Source organism: Amphiprion ocellaris, chromosome 24, assembly GCF_022539595.1.
Source record: "Amphiprion ocellaris isolate individual 3 ecotype Okinawa chromosome 24, ASM2253959v1, whole genome shotgun sequence".
In the NCBI taxonomy this organism is placed as follows: Eukaryota; Metazoa; Chordata; class Actinopteri; family Pomacentridae; genus Amphiprion; species Amphiprion ocellaris.
Genome location: NC_072789.1, coordinates 4,184,751 through 4,205,784, shown reverse-complemented (window position 1 = coordinate 4,205,784; position 21,034 = coordinate 4,184,751). Strand labels below are relative to the sequence as shown.

Here is a 21,034-nt window from a genome sequence, read left to right as displayed (position 1 = left end):
TCCCTGAAAATCACACTGATTTCATTAAGGTGTGTGTGTGTGTGTGTGTGTGTGTGTTAATACCAGTGATGTGATATCATCCCAAAAGAGCCAATTACAGCCCTTCTCTCTGTTGCTGTTGCTGTGTTATTCACACACGTTCTCCCTGCACATAAACAGCGAGATGCACAAGAATGCTGGCAGTCGTTCAGGTTGGACTGGCTTTTCTGGCGAGGTGTCAGTGCTTTGTGCTGACGTCTTTGTTGCAGCTATGCTCTGCCAGTTTCAGTGTCTCCATCTCACGTGTGCGGCCTTGTACTGAACACTTTTAAATAAAACACACCGAATGATCAATACACACATGGTTTCTGATTCTAAATTAGCCTTTTTTAGCAGTAATTGTTTGAGTTCAAGTCAGGTCAGCTTGGACTGATTAGTTGTTACATGCGGTATGATTTTAGGAATCACAAGTGAAAGACTTGCAGACCAGGTTTACAGCTTGTTTTCATGTGTGTTGCAAACTTGCACATCTCATCTGGACCGAAAACAAGCATGTTAATAAAAGATAAGTCTGCAACTATTGATGAATCAATTAATCGTCTAAGCATGGATGTCCATCCCTGTTCAGCGCTCCGCCCCAACAGTAATTTCTGTTGCAGTGAATTTCACTGGATTTTGGTTGATTTTTTTGTGAATGTTCTTAAGAAACATTTTTAGCATTTCTTTTTGTCACCGAAAAATGTTCAAAGATTTCCCCAAAAATGTTGAAAATGTGGACATCAGAAGTTTCACTGTGAAAATATGTATTTTTTCCCCCACATTTTCAAACTTTAAACTGGGTCAGTTTTGACCCGCAGGACGACATGAGGGTTAAAACATTGCATTAGGCGGAGAAATATGCTCTCTGAATGCCCTTCCAGTGACTTTTAAAAACTAATGACTGCTGCTAAACTTTATTTCACTCTGCGGTGGTTCAAACTTTGCAATTAAACCTCGGTTCACATCCGTGTCAAACTGTGTGGATCACGGCTCAACCGAGGTTCATTACGTTCCACCAGCTGGAATTAAATCAGCACGACTGCATTTGGTGAAAAGCAAAGAACACTACCTTTAAAGGTGAGCCCTTGATGGCCGAAGGAGGAGGAGGTAGAGGCCACACAGCAGCCTCTTTTTAGTTGTCTGCAGGGACTGGTGAGATTTTTCTCAAATGCAGAAGCAAGTAGTGGTATAAATCTTTGGAGATGTCTTGATTCTATATGCGATGAAATAAACATTAAGTCAGACACCACTGACTCCTGTTCTTGGTTCACTTATATGCAAAATGAAACCCTGCATAAATAACCATCTATGATAAATTTACCGATTGACATAACTTGATCCAGCAGTAAAAAGCAGCTAAAATTTGAGTTTAGACAGATTTTCATTTAAGCATCTGAAACCGAAGCAGTTTCTGGACATTTTTTTATTCTTTCTTTACATTTTTCCCCTCACTGTCAGCTCAGTTTTTACTGCATTATAAAGTCCTGCGTCACTATGGGAACTAGACAGGACTCAAAAATGTCTTTTCTGCATTATGAGACGCTGACAAGCCATAAGTTATAAACAAAGACAAAAATAAAGTTGAATTTCATTTATTCCATTATTTTTCATTTCAGCAGTTTGCTTTAGCATTTTTCCAAGTGCCCACATGTGTTATCAGTACTGTGGGATAAAATGGTGTCTCTATATGCCATAGACTTTTTCATCATTACATATTTAATTAATTCTCACCCTTGTTTTGTATCTGCTCAGTGTCAACAAAAGCTGCAATTCAGCTCAGTTCAGCTGAAAAGTTCCTGAATTTTTGTCCCATGGTTCTAGCTCACAGCTAACATGGTAATTACTTCTCTGTTGTGGCAAGGAGTGGAGAATTTTTTGAGTTTTTTACACAATACGGTTACTAGTGGGTTAATGTATCATTGCAGGACTTTTTGTATCATAGTGGACATTTTTGCTGTTTTCAGGCCTAAAATCAACATAGCTGCCTATAACCAAACACCACATGGCATTTTTACAGAAAGATTCTTCTAAATGTTATATATACAGTTGAGTAAAATCGAAAGTTATTTATAAAGATATTTTAGTAAACCTGTTGACATGCCATAAATCCACACTTGACTCACTACTTTATATTAAATAACTATGAGAGACTTGGAGTCTTCCAGTCTTTTCTTCAGGAGGAAATGACATCATGTGGAGCAGGTCATGTGATATCCAGTCATTTTTTTATTAATAAGTGATTGTTTCCATAATAAATAATTTCTGAATTTGTAAAGATATGATCATAATGAACATAAAAAACATTTGGTTTTATTTTTTTACTTTTAATAAAAATGTATGCAAGATATATCCCATGGACTTCAAAGTCCCTCAGTTATATATTGACCCTGGTAATGTTTTATTTTGTGAAAACTAATTACAGAATAATGTGATTTTGATCTGATGGTGGATTTTTAGCTTACATTTGGTTCTTCAGGTCACTCATGGTTATTTCAAGGACTTTTTGAAAGGTGAAGATCTGGTGATTCTTCCTGTTTTTACAGTTTTTTTTGTTTTAATAAATGATGGTATTGCCTGCCGGCAAGGTTTTAGCTGCATTAATTTGGAAATATCTTGTAAGAATAATGGAATGAAAATGAAATTAAGTGACCTATTTGTTTAAGTTTGTGTGTGCTGCTAGAAGAAGGTGAAAAGAAACAGGAATACTCAGCTGTGTTGTTAATGTCGCACCGAACAGTGGAGCTTCTCTGCTGTGCCGTACAGATACAGGAATTTTGAAACAAAAAAGACTGAACTGGGTTATCAGTTCAGTCCGCTTTTCATCTAATGTTTGTCTGTAGGTGAGAGGTTGCAAAGTATTCGCAACATACTTTGTCTTTCTGCCTCATAAAGTTAATCATTTACCTAAAAATATGCCCAAATGCTGTATTATTTTTGAAAAAGAACTACAAGACAACTCAAGTTTGTGTTTTGCAGTTTCATACCACCTCTTTTCTTCCACCAATTTGCTCATATTTGTCTGTAAAATTGTTATTATTAATAAAAAAAAACTAGGATGCTGCCCGTTCTGGATCGTTGCATTGCATGTCAATGTGGGAAAACTGCGGAGTATCTACTAGCTTCACTCCACTCGTTCTCTCTCTCAGAGGTCTGGCACTGCTATTATTGGCACCTCTGAAGAAAGGGAGGCTCTGGCTTTATTCCTGTGATTGAAATCCCAGGCTCTGCTAACCATTTGTTTTAAGAGAATGGACTTGGCCCATTGTAAAAGGCAGACACCCTCTTTTTTTTCCGTGCCCCATAATTCACATTCGGATGCAGCCGAGCAAGAGCGAGCCCATTCACTATGGGGCTCAGTGATACAGCAGAAGCCGCTCGCTGGGTCTCAGCCAAACTCATTCCAGCCTCCGAGGCTTATAGCCTATAGCTGGTAATTTAGCTAGTAATGTAGTCTTGTGTTGCTCTGGACAGATTGCTTATTGGTATGGGCAGTTCCTAATGGGCCATTTTCTACTGCACACATTGTTAGGAACGATAAGGCTCGTCAAAGATTTCGTTTCTTCGTCCACGAATCGCTTCTAATAGAAACTGTGGATAAGAAACCGGAAATATTTATTCAAAACGAGCAAATTTGACCCATCCAGAAGGTCGGAATTGCACTCTGTTTCACTTTGTATTTATAATTTACGCAGTTTATCATCAGCCTTGTCTGAAACCGTCCACAGATGCACTCGGTTATCTGCAAAGCAGCACCACAGCAGGCGGAGTTGTGTGCACACAGGGTCACAGAAAGAGGAAGACGCCATTGTTCACGCACTTCTCTGTTGATTTGAAAGTGTAAACAGCGCACAGATTGTGGCTTTTTCAGAAGCGCTTGTTGTCCTTGTCAGTGAATGTAGCTGTAGTTCCTGCTGTGTGGGGTGTGTTCACTCTGACCTCTTCACGGAGATGTTGAAACCGGCCTGGAATGTGCCCACCGCTGTCCACGGAGCAGCAAAACTGGAAAAGTTTCTGTCCTCCCCCCCGCCACAGTGCTACATTCTTCATGTGTTCCTGCATACCTGCCCGACAAACAGGGGAACTTGTGCATGTGTGTGATTATTATCGTGACAGGCTGTCAGTGTGGTGACACAATTTCTGGCTGTAAACATCCATAGTGGAACAGAAAGGCCAAGTAGAGTTATTTTTACCGTATTTTATGTCCACACAGGGACGGAAATTTTCATAGCTTGGTTTGTAAAAAGCAGAATGTTTGTGATGGAGTGGAAATAGCTTAAATAGAACAAACAAAATGACATAAAGCCACATATATCGGTATCAGTTGATATCGGAATCAGAAATTGAGAGTTGGACAATATCGGCATATCGGCTTTTAGCAAAAAAGTCAATATCGGACATCTCTACAATTTTCCTAATATTGTGATATGGGTTGTGGTCTAATTTTTTAAAAGTCAAATTGTATAATTATGTAGATTTAACACAGGATTAAATCATCAAAAGCATGACAGTCACACAAACCCATTTTGCACACACAGGACAAAAGTTTGGGTCACACATGCTGCAAATTGTCTGAGGTGATACTATTAAATAATGAGAGTGATCTCATGTCAGTCGACCCACAGCCTGAACCACATAGTGTACCTTTATTGAAGTTCAGCGTAAATAACCTGTGAAAGTTTCAATCCGGTCTAATTAACTAAGATTGAATTTAAGCATCGGTCTCGTTAATTAATAGCCACATCTTCTATGTCCTAATTTGCAGCCTTTGCAATTTGCTAATTGCGTTGTTTCACATTGGGATTTTGATTTGAAATAGATTAATTGTTCAGGACTAGTAAACGTACGTTGCACAAGTTAGACCCAGCAGTCTTAATTAAATAGTTAATTTTTCACAGGTAGTCTGTTCCTCTCTGAGCCAGAAATACTGAATTTTACCGGGAGGCTCTTTAAGTAGCTTTTTTACTGTCTCACCAATGAAATTTGGCATACTGACCAATCAAACAACCCGTCAACCTCAGGATTATAGCCATGATAATTGCACTCTATAAAAAGAAAAACAACATTACAACAAATTTAGATAATTTCTCAAGTACTGTACCTTACAGCAGTGATCATCAACTGGCGGCCCGCGGGTCGAATCCAGCCCGCCGAACCGTCCAGTCCGGCCCGCGACTGGATTCCAAAATTGTGAGGATCAAAGAGAAAATATCATGTGGTCCACACTATTAAAGCAACTGAAAACAACAGTAACTGAGACTCTTAACTATCAGTAATCCCCACCATTTATGACTCTATTTAGGCTACATTCTGAAATGAGGACAGACTCGCTGCACTGTTTAACATTTATTGTTTCACACAGTTCATTTTTTTTAACATAACTTTTCCTCATGCCCTTACTTAACATTTGGTTTTTATTTCAAAGTCTCAACAACAAGCTTCAAACTAGTAGACTTCTCAGGACAAAAAAAGGAGGAAAACCCAACTGGCATAACTTAAAATAGCATGGTAAATAAATACTAACCTGGTACCAGAACAAAACAGGTCACAAATAATGTTGGCACATCAAGTAAAACGTTAAGTGGGCTATAGCGATTTCAGATCACAAGGCTGAAATGGGCTCCTCACACTGCTTAATGGCTGAAGTTACATTTCCCCTCTGACACCAACTTTTTCACATCAGGCTTGGCCGCTGTCAGACTTATGCGCAAACAGTCCTCCAAAGACTGGTTTGACAGTCGGTTCCTCTCGTGTGTTTTTATCGAGTTCATCTTGGAGAACGCAGCCTCGCAGGTGTAGGTTGAACCCAACATGGTGAGCACATACATAGCCAGCGTCTTCAATGTGCCATAGTCCTCGGGACAAGACACCCAGAATGTGCTCAGGCTTTCAGCACCATGGAGAGCAGCCTGGATTTCAGCCAGCTCGCTCTGAATGGACGCCTCGTCCAACGGCATCATTTTCACCGCATTTGTGGAGAATTCTCCACTTGGGCTTATGGTGAATGGGTCACGCACAAATCCAATGACATCCCTGGGAATGAAAAAGTCATGGAATCTAGCAGAGAAGTTGTCTTTTAATTGTGTGATGAATGTCTTCATCTTGTCTGTTACGTTGCTTTCTCCCACTGTCTTCAGTGTGTTGAAGTGCAGCAGCCTCTCTGACAACAAATCTGCATGGAACAGATCAAGTTTGTTCCCAAAGGCATCAAATTTTTCCATCAAATCCACCACTGATTTTTCTTTTCCTTGCAGCTGGACATTAAGTGTATTCAAATGGGAGAAAATGTCTGTTAAAAACGCAACGTTGCACATCTGTTCTCTGTCTTGCATGATGTGGAGATGGTCAGCTGCCGCTTTTGATTTACTTTGTTTCAAAAAATCCACTACTTGGGCTCCAGTGCTTTGCCCTTACTGAGCCAGCGCAGGTCATTGTGGAGTAACAGGTCATCATGAGAAGCCTGGGATTCCAGCACAAATTTCGCTGGATTTTGGTTGATTTTTTTGTGAATGTTCTTAAAGAAAATATTAGAAGTTTTACTGATATATATGTAATCACTTTAGATATTTTTAGTATTTTTTGGGAAGATTTTTAATCATTTTTTGAAAATATTTACAAGAATTTTCTTGCCAAATTTTGGGAATTTTTTTTAAATTAAACTTTAAAGGGAAATTTTTAAGAAATTATTGGAATTTTTTTCCTGAAGGTTTTGCAAATTTTCTGAAATTTGGGGAATGTTTTTTGCTGACTTTTTGGATTTTTTTCAAACAAGGAAACAACATTTTTTGGTGCCCGTAAATGAAGACAACAGGAGGGTTAAACTTCTGTTTGGATGTCATTGTTTGTTGCTCTATAGAAGACAGAGGTGCAAAGATAATTAATTTAAATATTCAGTAAATGTACTTTAGTACGAAGAGCTACTAAATCAGTGGGTTCTATTGATGTGAATTCTTTTTTCTTTCCGACTTTGTGTCCAGCATGGGGACAACGCTGTGAAGACCCACCACTTGGAGTACACTGAAGGAGGCATCCTGGACATGGACGACCTGCTGAGCGATCTGGTGGAAGACAGAGACAAGGTGAGGAAGCAGTGGATGGACACACTGCTGCTGCTGGTGGAGTTCTCTTTATGTCAAACCACGGGACCACAGTCAAACATTGCTTTCTTATAGTTTTGCATTTAATTCATCATTAGTGGTGGGACATGACTAAATAAATGTATCTCATTAATTAGAGCAGAGGTGTCAAACTCATTTTAGTTCAGGGACCACATTCAGCCCAGTTTCATCTCCAGTGGGCCGTACCAGTAAAATCACAGCATAATAACCTATAAATAACCACAACTCCAAATGTTTCCTTTGTTTTAGTGCAAAAAAGTACATATTTAAGGAATTATCTATAAAAAAAAAATGAGCCGCTGCAATGATAGTAAGCCGCTTCTTGATGGTCCTCACCTGGAAAGAGGGACAGCAAATTGCAGCAGAGAGTCTGTCATTCTCAGCCATACTTAGAGGATTTGTTTGGACTCCCTGCTCGAGTCTCCCGCCTTTCAGGATGACACGATGTCCAATAAACAAGGTATTTGTAAATCCAAATGTTGCTTAGCTTGTCACTAGTTATTAGGAGTGTGAACCAACTAAATACAAAATGTGACAAAATGAGTTTTCCCCCCTTTGGATTTGACGACATCTCACTTCTTGGCTCCTTACACGCCCGCTACGAGGGCGAACTTATTTCTTCTTCTCCTCTCCTTCCTCTCCTCTGGTGTGGCATGATTTAGCTGTCATGTTCATTCGTACTGAAAGGGCACAATTTCAGATTTATGGCACGTCGGTTGTGTGCAGAGGGAAAGTTCTCCAGAGCAGCACTGATGTAACTTCACAGAAGATGGGTTGAGTTTGTCTGCAATCAAACACACACACACTCAGACTGACAGTGGCCCAATTTCTGTGAAGAGCAAATTTCATTCCCCTTGCTAATTTCCCATAATGCATTCCTAAGATGTGCTAATAAACTGCCCAGAATCCATATTCATAAGCCCCAGGTCCAGAAGAATGATGAATTACCAACACTTAGTCAGCAGAAGGCCAAATGAAATGGAAATGGAATATTCAGCCGAGCCCTGTACCACGCAGTAACAATTGGTGTTTTAAGCTGTGTGAACAGTGGTGTGTGTGCGAGCGCGGCTTTGTGCGCACGCAGAACTGCAACTTTGGCAAAATACTCTTTGTGAAAACGGGGACGGAACTAAATAATAGATGTGTAAACTCAGTGGGAATCTTCAATGGAGGGGAAAAGATGTTTTTGCAATCACAGAGAACAGAAGCGTCATTTTCCGGGATGATGGAATTATAATCATAAGATCTGCATCTTATTTGTGAATAAGAGGTTGAGTCAGAGATTTTAATGACTCATTTTCCAACCTGCTTTTTCTCCACATCCGCGACAGTGATGATGATGATGAAGTGTCATAACTCAAATCTGGCATTTGATCCCCAACAAGTTAACCTGACGCTGGCGGTCTCTTTGTGCTTTTTGTGCGAACGCTTCAGTCGAACCTGCTGCCGTGCAGGAACCGTCCTATTTGCCTTTGTTTCTTTACACTCTCAGCTTTCACCTAATTCTCCATACGCCCTTCCCCTTTCATCTCACTTCTCATTTTATCCTTTTGTTTTTGCTGCTGATGAAAAGATAGCAGACGGAACAGGATGAGCGCGCTCAATCCTCGCAACGTGCCAGTCATCCGACTTATCTCCGGGCTCCCAAACAGCGGCGGCTCTCGTAGATTAATGAGCTGTGCCTGGCATTCTTGATTAGTCTGACTTCCTTTTGTTTGTCTACATTTTTATTACCTCGCCACAGCCAGCAGATTCGATCTTTAGCGCTTTTCTTTTTTTGTTCCGTTATTGTGGCCGATGCTGTTTCGCCATCAATCATACAGGAGTGGTCCCATTGTGAGGGCCCTCCACCGCACAGCGTGGGCCCTGTGTTAGCCGCGGATGCTAATGAGAGATAATGGCTAGCTATTTGTACGCCTAGTGGTTAGCTTAGCGAGCCCAGACCTCTTTATCTGGGCCAGCCCTCGACTATTATTTAACACACACACACACACATCTCCGGTGTCCCTGCCATCTCTGCCGAACCACAGGCAGGCGTGTTGCGTAGCGTGTTAGCATTAGCATGTGTGGAAGGAGCGCCACCGGTGGTTGATGAGGGCAGAGATGAGGGGGCAGCCGTGATTTGATTACAGTTCTGCCCCCCGCATCTGCGACAACGCACGCACACACCGCCGTGCACTACACACTCCGTTCATTAGCCCCCCGTCTCGAGACACCGGCCACCAGCCTCCTCATGAATATTAATATCAATCTGATGAATGTGGAGAAGGCCGTGGGGGTGTCGGCCTAGGTGTGACCACATATACACAGTACACACTGCAAAAACTCTAAATCTTACCAAGTCTGTTTGTCTCATTTTTAGTCAAAATGTCTCATCCCACTTGATTTAAGATAAATTCACTTAACAAATGACATTTCAGCAGATGGACGGACTGTTATAAGACAATGGATCTTAAATATCTTATAACCAAAATCCAGCGAATTTCGCTTGATTTTGGTTGATTTTTTTTTTTGGTGAATGTTCTTTAAGAAAATATTAGAAGTTTTACTGATATATATGTAATCACTTTAGATATTTTTAGGATTGTTTTGGAAGATTTTTAATCATTTTTTGAAAATATTTACCAGAATTTTCTTGCCAAATTTGGGGATTTTTTTTTTAAATGAATCTTTTAAGGGAAACTTTTAAGGAATTATTGGAATTTTCTTTCTGAAGGTTTTGCAAATTTTCAGAAATTTGGGGATTTGTTTTGCTGAATTTTTGGATTTTTTTTTCAGACAAGGAAACAGTATTTTTTGATTCCCGTAAATGAGGACAACAGGAGGGTTAAAACATCTCAAATTAGGAAGTTACATGAAAGCAAAAATCTATTTTTGAGCGAAAAACTACTGTTGTTTAGCATATGTGGCTTATTTTAAGACACCTAAGCTTGACAATCCTGGTAAAATAGAGCTTAAAATAAGTTTTCCCAGCTAATTTTAAGATCTCAATATTCTAAATATTTCAAGAAATCTTACCAAACCATTTTTCACTTGCTCTATTGGCAGATTTCTTCACTTATTTCAAGGTAAAATTCCTTGAAATAAGTTTTTTGTTCTTGTTTTGAGAGGGGCATTTTTTCCAGTGCACACTCTCAGACACAAAAGACCACAGTATAAAGAGACGTCGCAGATCACGCTTCAGTCAGTTATACTCTCCTCTTGTTTGACCCTTTACTGTGGGTGTGTCGGACAGGCTGGCGTGCCCTGCAGCTCTCAGACGACAGTTGGAGGCTTGTGGTCGGAGTCATTGACCTGTCAGATACCCCATTACTTTGCTAATGGTGAGGAGAAGTGGACGGACGTATTCGAGCTGTTTCTCTTTGGTCATGCTGTTGTGGCTAAATCCCAGTAGTTTAGAGACTAGGTAGCCTGCTGTATGCTCAGTCCATTTGTGTCTTTCTCAGTTGTGTGGTGAGCTTGTATGTGACTCACGTTGGAGGATATGATCATCAGCTATCATCGACAATGCTGGGTCTACATGATTTTTGCATGTAGATTTTCATTTGTCAGGTTTTACTTCTGCCAAAGAAGGATTTTTCAGCTTTAAATTGAATTTTCAGAGAGTTTACTTTGTCAAATGGGCGACCATTTCAAGCAAAATCTTTTGAGATAAGACATGAGAAGCAGATGCTTTCATTAGGATGATAAAGAGGTAAACAGCTTCCACAGGGAACAATTTTAATGCTAACACGCCAATAAATAACACACACAGATGATGAAAGAATCAAGTAAAATGGGGAGACATGCCTGGAAGCCAGGATGAAGGGTTCCATTATCAAGGGATATTATTGTCTGTTTATGTCCACGCAACTGAACTTCACATTATGTGCTTTCATTTCAGACCCTAACATTCAACTGTACTTTCTAACTTCCATAAAGTGCTTGAAAAAAGGCCAAATGAATAGTTTGATCAATGTAGAAATACACAAAAAACACAAAATGATAGTCAGCAGATCTCAGCCTTTACTGTGTCACATCCTAATACTGTAAAATGCATAAAACCCCCACCTTAATTTATGTTCAAACCTTTGCAAAGTACTTTCTAATGTGCTTTTTAAGTGGAACCTTCTTTGCTTTCCCATTTTCTACCATTTGCCATTACGTCTCCATCTCCTCCGTCTCCCTCTTTTCAAAAGGAGTTATTAGCAGACGTCGTACTTTATTGTACCTCTACACATTTCTGCCCGTTTACCGCGACCAGAACTGTCATTCTCCTCTATTCACGGTTCCCTGGGACCTCGCATTAGTTGCAGCCATTACTCCCATACGTCTCCATGGTACACAGGAGCTGTCAGGCAGGCTGTCCAGTGGCGGCATGCCATTAGCATACAAGCTACACACAAGGCTGCCGTGTGTGTACCATATCCATGACCAGCTGCTATTTCCTGTGGTGAGATTTTGTTGTGAACAGAGTGCTTCATAGTGCATCATAAATGAAACTGGGTGCAGATGCGGCTTGATTAGAAATCCATCTCCCCATCATTCCTCTCCTTCACCCGGCATTCGGCTGAAATTTGAATGTTCGACGTGTGCGAGTGTGCTCTTTTGTCACGCCGATCTCCTCCAGAATGGGAATTAAACTCAGGGAGCATAACGTCTCTTCATAAGTGGACTGTCACTCCTCATTCCTTGCACACAGGCGTACACAATAATCCACACAGGCCTTGTTGTCAAGGGGAAAAACAAAACCAAAAAAAAAATCAACTTTCCTTCATCTTATGCAGGCAAATGAAAAATCTAATTTCATGGGAAATTTAATGAAAAAAAGAGGAATGATTTCCTCCACCTCTCTTTAATTAGCCCTTTTTAATCACTGTGCCTACAAGGCGTCCCTGAACCTCCCGTCCCTCCCTTTCTGATTGCTGGAATGTAAATGTAAGGGTGCACATCCCAGCTGATCTCCCTCTCAAATGCCAACTGCTTGATTATGAGGCCGTTTTCAATCGTCCATCTATCCTGCCTGCATTTTACCGCAGAGGATATAGTGCTACAAGAATGACTCGAAATGTGTATGATATTTAAAATAGGTCATGAGTGTTTTTCATGTGCTTCAAAGAGAAAATTACACATCTTCGAAAAAACACATTGTAGTAAATTGAACAGTGCATGTGTGTTTCATTTATATGTTCATATGAGTTAAATAAAACCAAAAGAAAGTTTTGAAAGGTTCAGCTGAGATTCTTTTCTTTTAAAATAAACATATAACGAGTAATTACTCCTTAAATGTGGGATCTTTAAGATTTCCTGGTTGCTTGATTGCTTCCATGCATCGTTTTCCCGTGCATCCCTTGCGCTCAGTCGAAATCAGCGTAGGGATGGTGCACTCCAGACTAATAAAAAATACTATTACTGGATGTAAATTGAACTGCTATTAGCATTTAAATGCAGTCAAACCAGTCGCTAACATTAAAAACGGGGTTGATTTCATGAAAATGTAAATGATTACAGCGTTAAAGAACTGTGGCCTCGATATGTACTTGAAGAGGTGTTGAAAACAAACAGAAGTCACGCCGTGTTTGCCATCTGTGTTATTCGCTAAAGGTATTATGTGTGTCTTTGAGAGCATTTTCTTGCTTGCGTATTATTTGCAACGGCAAATTAAGTTTATTAAAAAACCTCCTACAGTGGAAATACAGTTTTTACCTTGTTAATATAAGCATGTGGTGTTTCTTATATGCTGAAAGGTGCATCATGAATAAAACAAGCACTGTGACTGAGTGTTTTCACCTTTACAAGCGAGTTTTCATACCTACCTACCATACCTGTAGTTATAGCTAAGCAATTTTAAGGCAGGAATGGCTAATTTACATGAAAATACCTTCTAAATATGTAAGTTTGATACACGGAGATGAGTTTTGAGGGATTAAACCAATAATTCCTGCATTGTTTACTAGCTAGCATTCATCTTCTCTGTCTTTGATGGGACATTGCAGTATATCTTTGCATGTTTTTGCCATCAGTTAACTAAGCTTTCCTACTTATTATTCCATATGTGAATGGATAATTTATCCACTGTGATTTAATGTAACACAGTTTTGCTTTAATCTGTGTATCATTTGCTTCTGTGTTGGCAGTGGAATTTTAGACTCACAAGAAGTATGACAAGCAATATTTTGATAACTTAATGCCTAAAATCTTTTGCTCCACTTGTAGTTGTAGGATGTCTAATATGCACATAGCAAAACAATGTGCATTCATGGAGACTGCAGCTTTTCCATTGACCTACAGTTTGCAGCAACTTGATGATAAATAGTCCACACCTAAATAGCACCTTTTAACCTTAACTAGGTTCTACATCATGCTTTACATCCACCTATTTACGCCCACATTCACACACCTCCCACTAAGGCTGGCAGTAGTAATTAACGGATCTGTTAAAGTAAACATAGACGTAAACAATCAGGCTTAGGGGATATTTAGAAAACTGGCGTTAGAGATACACTATCGTTCAAAAGTTAGGGGTCACTTGGAAATGTCCTTATTTTTGAAAGAAAAGCATTTTTTTTTCAATTAAGATACCATTAAATGAATGATAAATCCAGTGTAGACATTGTTAATGTGGTAAATGACTATTGTAGCTGGAAATGTTTAATGGAATATCTCCATAGGGGTACAGAGGAACATTTCCAGCAACCATCACTCCTGTGTTCTAAAGCTACATTGTGTTAGCTAATGGAGTTGAAAGGCTCATTGATGTTTAGAAAAGCCTTGTGCAGTTTTGTTAACACATGAATAAAAGTGTTAAATTGTCTGGGTGACCCCAAACCTTTGAACAGTAGTATATATATATATATATATATATATATATATATATATATATATATATATATATATATATATATATATAGTCATCTACAAAAACATTTAAAGGTGCAAACATCATTTTGACGGGTTGTGTGGATGTAATACAGTTAATATTGTGAGTAATTTTAGCTCAGATTTCTACATTGGTTTAATTAAAACTAAATTCAAGTTTAGGTAACTTAATAAAATTGGTGGCTGCACGACTTCATTTTTCTTCACATTAGATTTTGGCAGTGATGCGGTTTATAGTCTGGATCCATGGATTTGTTAAATATTTCTGTATCATCACATGAATAAAAATGTGAATTTTTCATGGACAACATTAAATTGTCTGGGGGACCGCAAACTTTTAAACAACAGTGCAGCTCCTAAATAATGTAATGCAACGCTTCTAGTTATGAACGGATTGTGTAGGTCTGCCTCAACACAAACTTAAAAGCGACTGGTGGACATGACAAGTATTTAAAGGCTAAATGCGAACATATAACAGTGGCAATTTCAGATTTCAAAACTCATAATGAAATTGAATAATGCCGCTGTAGACTTCAGTTCTCACCGCTCCAGGAGAACTCTCTTGTAAGTCATGTCGGGAGATTTGCCTGAAATCATTTATTACATGTCAGATGTCAGCCCCTCTGTCAGGCGACAATAAGGCATTGCTTAAAATGTGCTAACCCGCTGGAGAAAAAGTTTTCTGAATGGGACGTGATTGCGAGGCTCAGACGTGCTGATTAGCCTTTGACGCTCCGTGACATCTCGCTCCCTCACCTCCGTTCCCCTCATTCACCGCCGTGGCGAGACGTCTTTGATTGGCATCTGAATAGTCGCATAACTCTGCACACTGTCTGAATGGCCGGTGATGAACGGGTAGCATGAGGTTCAAGTGCGCTGATTAGAAAATGTCACACGCGTGCCGACCTAATCACAGTCTATACCCTCTCCACGTTCTAATCATGATCCATACATCCTTACCTGTGAAGATGGAGTAAGTTCGACATGGTGTCTGTCTCGCACATTTGAATATTAATTACAAACCTTGCATTATTCTGAGCATGGCTGGTGTAGAAAATGAACCAGCTGCAGTTCACCTGTAGAGAGCCATTGTTCTCCGTCTGTTGTCTGCTTAATGGTTTTATTCTTGCCTTTTTTTTCTTTTTTTTTTTAAAGAACATTCAGCTCTTCTGGTTAAAGCCTGGGGGCTCCAGACGTGTTGAATTTGATTGTCTCAAACTAAATTGCATAAAAGGTAAAAAGCTATTTCTTTCGTCTTTTTCTCTTGTGTTCTTAATATATGAAAGTTTGGATTGTTTCTAAATATTGGCTGTCCATTTTCATATACTTCAAACCATTCTGTCACCGTCATCATTCATTTAAGCCTCAGAGGTGACTGGCAAAGCAATAATGTTGGCCTTCTTTTGTTTATTTTCATGACTCAGTAAGTAATGTTTAAATAGGCAGGTTTAGATAGTGGATGGAGGCTTTTTCGTTGCTTTGATAAGACATTCCCAGTCATCTGTTAGAGATATTTCATTGTACAGGGGGTCCTCAACTTATGTCAGAGTTCTGTTCCTACAGATTGATATAAGTCGGCACTTCGGAGCAAATGTAAACAAAGCCGCTACGTGCATCACGATATTGATCAGTTCTTCATAAAAGACATGAATAACAATGCATGTATGAATCGTTTTACAAGAAGATAACAGATAATGAAACAGATAACGCCCATTCTATATATATTATGCATTCTTGTGAACTTCAGCGATACATTAATATATTCAAATATCCAGTCAACATACTGTATATTGAATGGAGTTAGATTATCTCAGCGACAGACTGCTGCCCGCAGATCAGATCAGATCAGACGCAGCGCTTCGCCCAACGGGATTCGGTCACTTGAGCTGATTTGATCATATCTCATCAGCCTCGACCTTGATTCAACCCTCCCATCTGAGCGCCACAACAGCTCCTCATCTGATTATATTCAATTAACAATTCCCCCCTATGCACTCTCACACGCACACATTCACCAAACCCGGTCTGATTGTAATTAGGACGGGGGAACTCAATGAAGGCTTAAGGAGAAGCAATGCTCGCTGTGCCCGCCTGCTTTTCATGTGACTGCATGCATTTTCTCATAAAGTTGCACTTTGGAGTTTTAATTTCTTTAGATGATACATGGCCTCGACCATTCTGACATTGAACGATGGCCCCTCTTCAAAGTGATTTGTCAGTTCACTGAAGCAAAGGAGTAGGATTCAGTTAGGATAAGGCCCATTTCTGTTTCCTCTGCATACATTTGTGTGACCCATCGGTGCAACACTAGGTCATCACACCTTCAGATCTTGTTCTCTGGTGCCTCTCCCTCTGTTAATCACGGTTTCTATGTTGGCCTCTGTGTCACCATCACACCACCCATTAGCTTGTAATGGAGCGAGACGGTCAGACTGTAACCTGACCTTCCTGTGCCTGCTGTGGTCTGGCAGGAGGAACCAGAGGGGGCCAGAGAAGCACAGCGCTATGGTGGACTGACACATGCATGCAGTCAGTGGAGAAGAAGAGGATGAGGTGTGAGGATGTGGAGAGTGTCATGTTCCTTGTTTCAAATTACGTGTGTAGTCCAGTGCAGCAGCCACTTTTAACACGGAACATTTTATGTTTTTTATTTGTTTATTTGATAGGGACAGTGCACATGAATGAATCTCTATTTAGACAGCAATAGACGGAAATATGCCGGATTATAGCAACAATGCTTACATCTGCAGTCCCTAGGCAGGTAAAAAAAACATAACAGTGAAACATACAATGAAACAAGGACAGTAAGTAACAATAAAAAGACAATAGGTCGCAATAAAAGGAAACAAGTCGCAATAAAAAGACAATAGGTCGCAATGAAAGAACAACAGGATGCAATAAAAACACAACAGATCACAATAAAAGGACAATATGTCACAAAAGAACAGTAGATCACAATAAAAGGACAATAGGTCGCAATAAAAGGACAATAGGTTGCAATAAAAGGACAATAGGTTGCAATAAAAGGACACTAGATCACAATAAAAGAACAATGGATCACATTAAAAGGACAACAGGTCACAATAAAAGCACATTACAAAAAATACGCAAAGCAGTTAAAGGTCAGTGGTTGTAAGACTGGTTGACTTTCAGCCTCTGTTTTAAGGTGAGTTTTGAAGGTTGATAATGTGGGACACTCCCTTATGGAGAGTGGAAAACTGTTCCAGATCTTACTGGCCTTCACAGGAAGAACATTTTGTCCAAAGGCTGTCTTTCTGTGTGGGACCTCATAGTCCCCTCTAGAGGAGGCCCTGGTCCTGAGACCACTGTGAGCCCTTCTGACATGATATGTGAATTTCAGCAGACATGAAGTAAACAGACATGTTGATACTGTTGTGATGCTGCGGCTCATGTTGCTTTTGTTGTCAGTATTAGCTTCACCTGTTAGCAGTGATTTTGGCACAGCAACCTGCAGAGCAGCTAATCACATCCAGCTAATGATCTATTATAGATCAGCTTGTTTACAGCAAATCTACTCTCTGACCTTATCAGCCTCTCGCCATCTGTTTTCCTCCGTGGTATTGCCCCGGACCGGTGTATATGTGTGTGCTGCCGAAGACTATGTGAAAGTGTGAATGTTTTCCCTCTGCTCCCCGAGTCTCTGCTCACTCCAACTGCTAATAACTCAAATCAGCAGAAAGTCACACTCCCGGACGTGTGTGTGCGAGTATGTTTGTGTGCTGCAGTGTGTGCGCTCTCACGGCAAATAGAGGACAAATGCTTGCAAATCCAACTCATTTAGGTTAAATATTTAACGATTCCTGCCGCAATTACACAGCTGAAGCCACATCTGTGTCCATTGTGTTGCACACGCTAACACATTTTTATGCACAGAACGCACACGCTGTTTTTGTTATCACTCAGTTCTCCTGCCTCTCAATCTCATCACTGACTGATTGGCCTAATGAATGGAGCTCTGTGGACGGTAATGTGTCTGAATAGGCCACTCGAATTATTAGCACGCCTACATCTGACACTGCAGGGACTTATGGAAAGGAGGAGGGATGGTTTTAGTCATATATAAAGAGTCTGCATTCAGAATGAATCTTCAATCTATTCTTTAAATAAAAGATTTATAGCACTTTCACAGATTTTTCCAGTTTTAGAGAAAAAAACAATAAATACGAAGATGAATGGTTAGTAAAATGTCAAAACAATTACATACTAAAAAAGCAGCTTTACAGAAAGGCCACACTGCAGCTTGTGCTTCGGTTCAGTACTTTACAGCAATCAAAAGTAATACTAGTAATAGCAATAGTAATTCAACTCATCAAGTAATGGGTTTGTGTTCATATATTGATAATAATAACAGTAATAGTAAGACTGTCTCCCAAACATCTCATTGCAATTATGAGTCCAGTAACCCCAATTCAAACCTCATGCATGAGATTTCTTTTTGTCTCTCACCGTGTTTCTAACAGATAGCAAAAAGACAGCTTTACAAAGCTGGTCTTGTGTCAGATTTTTGACTGACAGTGCTGTGAGTAGCTATGCCAAAGTGCTGTTTGGATTTCGTAAATTTTGACCATTTTCACTGGATGTCAATAAAGGTATTAAAATGTGAATCTTACAGGTAAAATGTCAGGTAGGTAGCATCCTCTTCCCTGCTACACTTGGCCTACATTGTCCCTATGTGCTGCCTTTGCCTGCTCTGTTGCCACTGATGGGATCCACCTCCCCCCAGTTGCCAGCTTTGGGGCAACTTGAGCTATGATTGAATCCTGTAACATCATCTCCATTCTTACTTTGACACATTTGTACTCCTCAGATAAGCCAGATATGATAGTAGCTACTTTGACGGATGTGGTGACAGAATTCGATTTTTACATTTTTTTGGACAGTCTTGGAATTTGTCGTTCGCACTCATACATCGCTAGTAAAGTTGTTCTCTAACCCCCCCAAATATTCACTTTTACATGGTAGAAAACTGAAAAGCAGACTAAAAGAATGTTATTATTGTCTGCCATTCAGTGTGGCATTTGGAGATCCTTTTGCTTTTAAGTGCCATGATCAGTATTTATAGTAAAATAAAAATGAAGAAGATGTAAAGGAGCACAGTTTGTTGATGATTACGTTTTGAAAGGATTAATCACATGATTGTTGTAGCTGTCTGTTTTACACAGACTGTTAATTAGATGCTGATACACACTGAGTTAATGAGACGGTTGTCCTTCAGTAGGGGAAGTGTAAACACATTATATACGATGTGTCTGTTTACAGTTCTGATGCTGGTGAACCATGTAGCAGGAGTTCCACTCTGCTTACATTCATCTGTGGATGGATGGGACTGTCAGGTGGCGTGTTGAACTCGTGAAGCTTGCAGATGTGTAATGCAGCAGAAATCTCACTCTCCCCCTCTGGGCTTTGATGTTGAGTCAATAACTATCTAATAAGGCGTGTTGGTAGGTACATGTGTGTTCATGGATATAAGAAAAAACTGCAAGTGAGGCTTTTTTTCCTCCCTCCTAAACACCTTCAGGCTGTGAATGATGTTGGCTCTCCATGGCAACAGCCAATGTCAGTAATGTATGGTTCATATATGTGACAGGAAGCCATGTTTATCCCTATAGAAGTGATCTGAACTGAAAATTACCATCAACAATTCAGGCGTGTATTCGAAGCACCCGGAAATGGAAAATCACCTCATGGTCACAGAGAAAAACCAGCACACTGTTTATAATAAATGTTTTATATCATGAAAAGTACAGATTTTCCTTTTAAATCATCCTCAGCGTCACATCAAAGCTGCGCCTCCACAAAGAGGAGGGCGACAGGCAGAAAGAAAGAGGTGACGTATTGTATGAAAGTCTAATGTCGAGGGAAGGCAGATGGAAAGAGCAGGAAGAGGAGGAGGAGGAGGAGGAGGAGGACGAGGGAGGAGCAGTCTGTGGAGGAGAGAGCCACAGGTGAGAGGGCGCCAGCCTCGCAGCTCTGACTTAATCACTCCTTCTATTTCTCTGTCAGATCCCCAGAGGAAGGGAGAGAGAGGGAGGATGAGGAGGGGACGTCGGTGGGAGCAGCTGGCCTTGTGATGGCCACGGGGAAAAGAAAGCTGATTATTAGGCTGCGGCTCTGAGTTTCAGGAGAAGAGATCTGGAACATGTGTGGGTTTTTTTCCCCCCTTCTCCTGTTTGTGTGTATGTGTGTTTTGAGTTGCGTTTATGCACATTTATGAGGAAGAGGTTATGACTTTCCTGCGCGCCAGGAGAGTACTCGTTCTCACGTGTTTCCGAGTGTGTGTCGGCGTCCACAGGTGCTGAACAGAACCGGTGTAACTACCACTCATGTGTTTGCGCTGCGGGAATGATGAACGAGGTAGTTGGATATTCGCCGGACCTGAAAAATACGAGGCCTGGAGCTCCCTTGTCACCCAAGTCCTTTGCTCTTTTGCTCCTTTTTTCCCCTCATCCCACGCTCCCTCCCTGCAGCCTTTGGGACATGTGTGATTTATGAAGAGTTTACCCTCTCCCTTTATGAGTGTGCATAAATAATAATGTGGCCTGCCACCGTGCATAGCCAGCCCCGCACTGCCTCAGCCGGTGTCGTGCCTCGTGTAGATATGTGTGTGTTTATGGGCGTGTTTTTGCTCTCGATCGGCCCACATGTGCTCCATCACTGTGGCTGATGCGACAGATGTGAGTGCATGGCAGCACAGAGCGAGAGAGAGAGAGAATAATAAGTCAACCTCATTCACTGCCAGAAAGAACCTTTTTACCTTTTTGGCACCGTGCCTGAACAATAAGCCGTAACTAATGCAAGTCAGCAAAGTTTTCTTTTCTGTAAAACCTTTGCCTAAGTCTTGTCATTGTTGTGTGTGGTAATTGATGGTTTGCTGCCTAATATAGTTTTAAAAAAGTATGTTAAGTGAAACAACATTATTAATTAATGCTTAGAATATCCAAATTTGCTCTCATAAGTTGTATCTGATAGGTTATTCTTCTGCATGTAGTGCTCCACCTGTTGAATGTTCTTCACTCTGCTCT

General features: G+C 40.3%; 1 protein-coding gene across 2 annotated transcripts in view; it reads left to right on the top strand.

Moving 5' to 3' along the window:
• pard3ba (par-3 family cell polarity regulator beta a) overlaps positions 1-21,034 on the top strand; it is a 210,630-nt gene that overhangs the window by 9,097 nt on the left and 180,499 nt on the right. For both annotated transcript variants that reach the window (XM_055008546.1, XM_055008545.1), the window contains exon 2: positions 6,993-7,094. In XM_055008546.1, the coding sequence (XP_054864521.1) occupies positions 6,993-7,094 (102 nt within the window). The remainder of the gene's footprint in view (positions 1-6,992; positions 7,095-21,034) is intronic.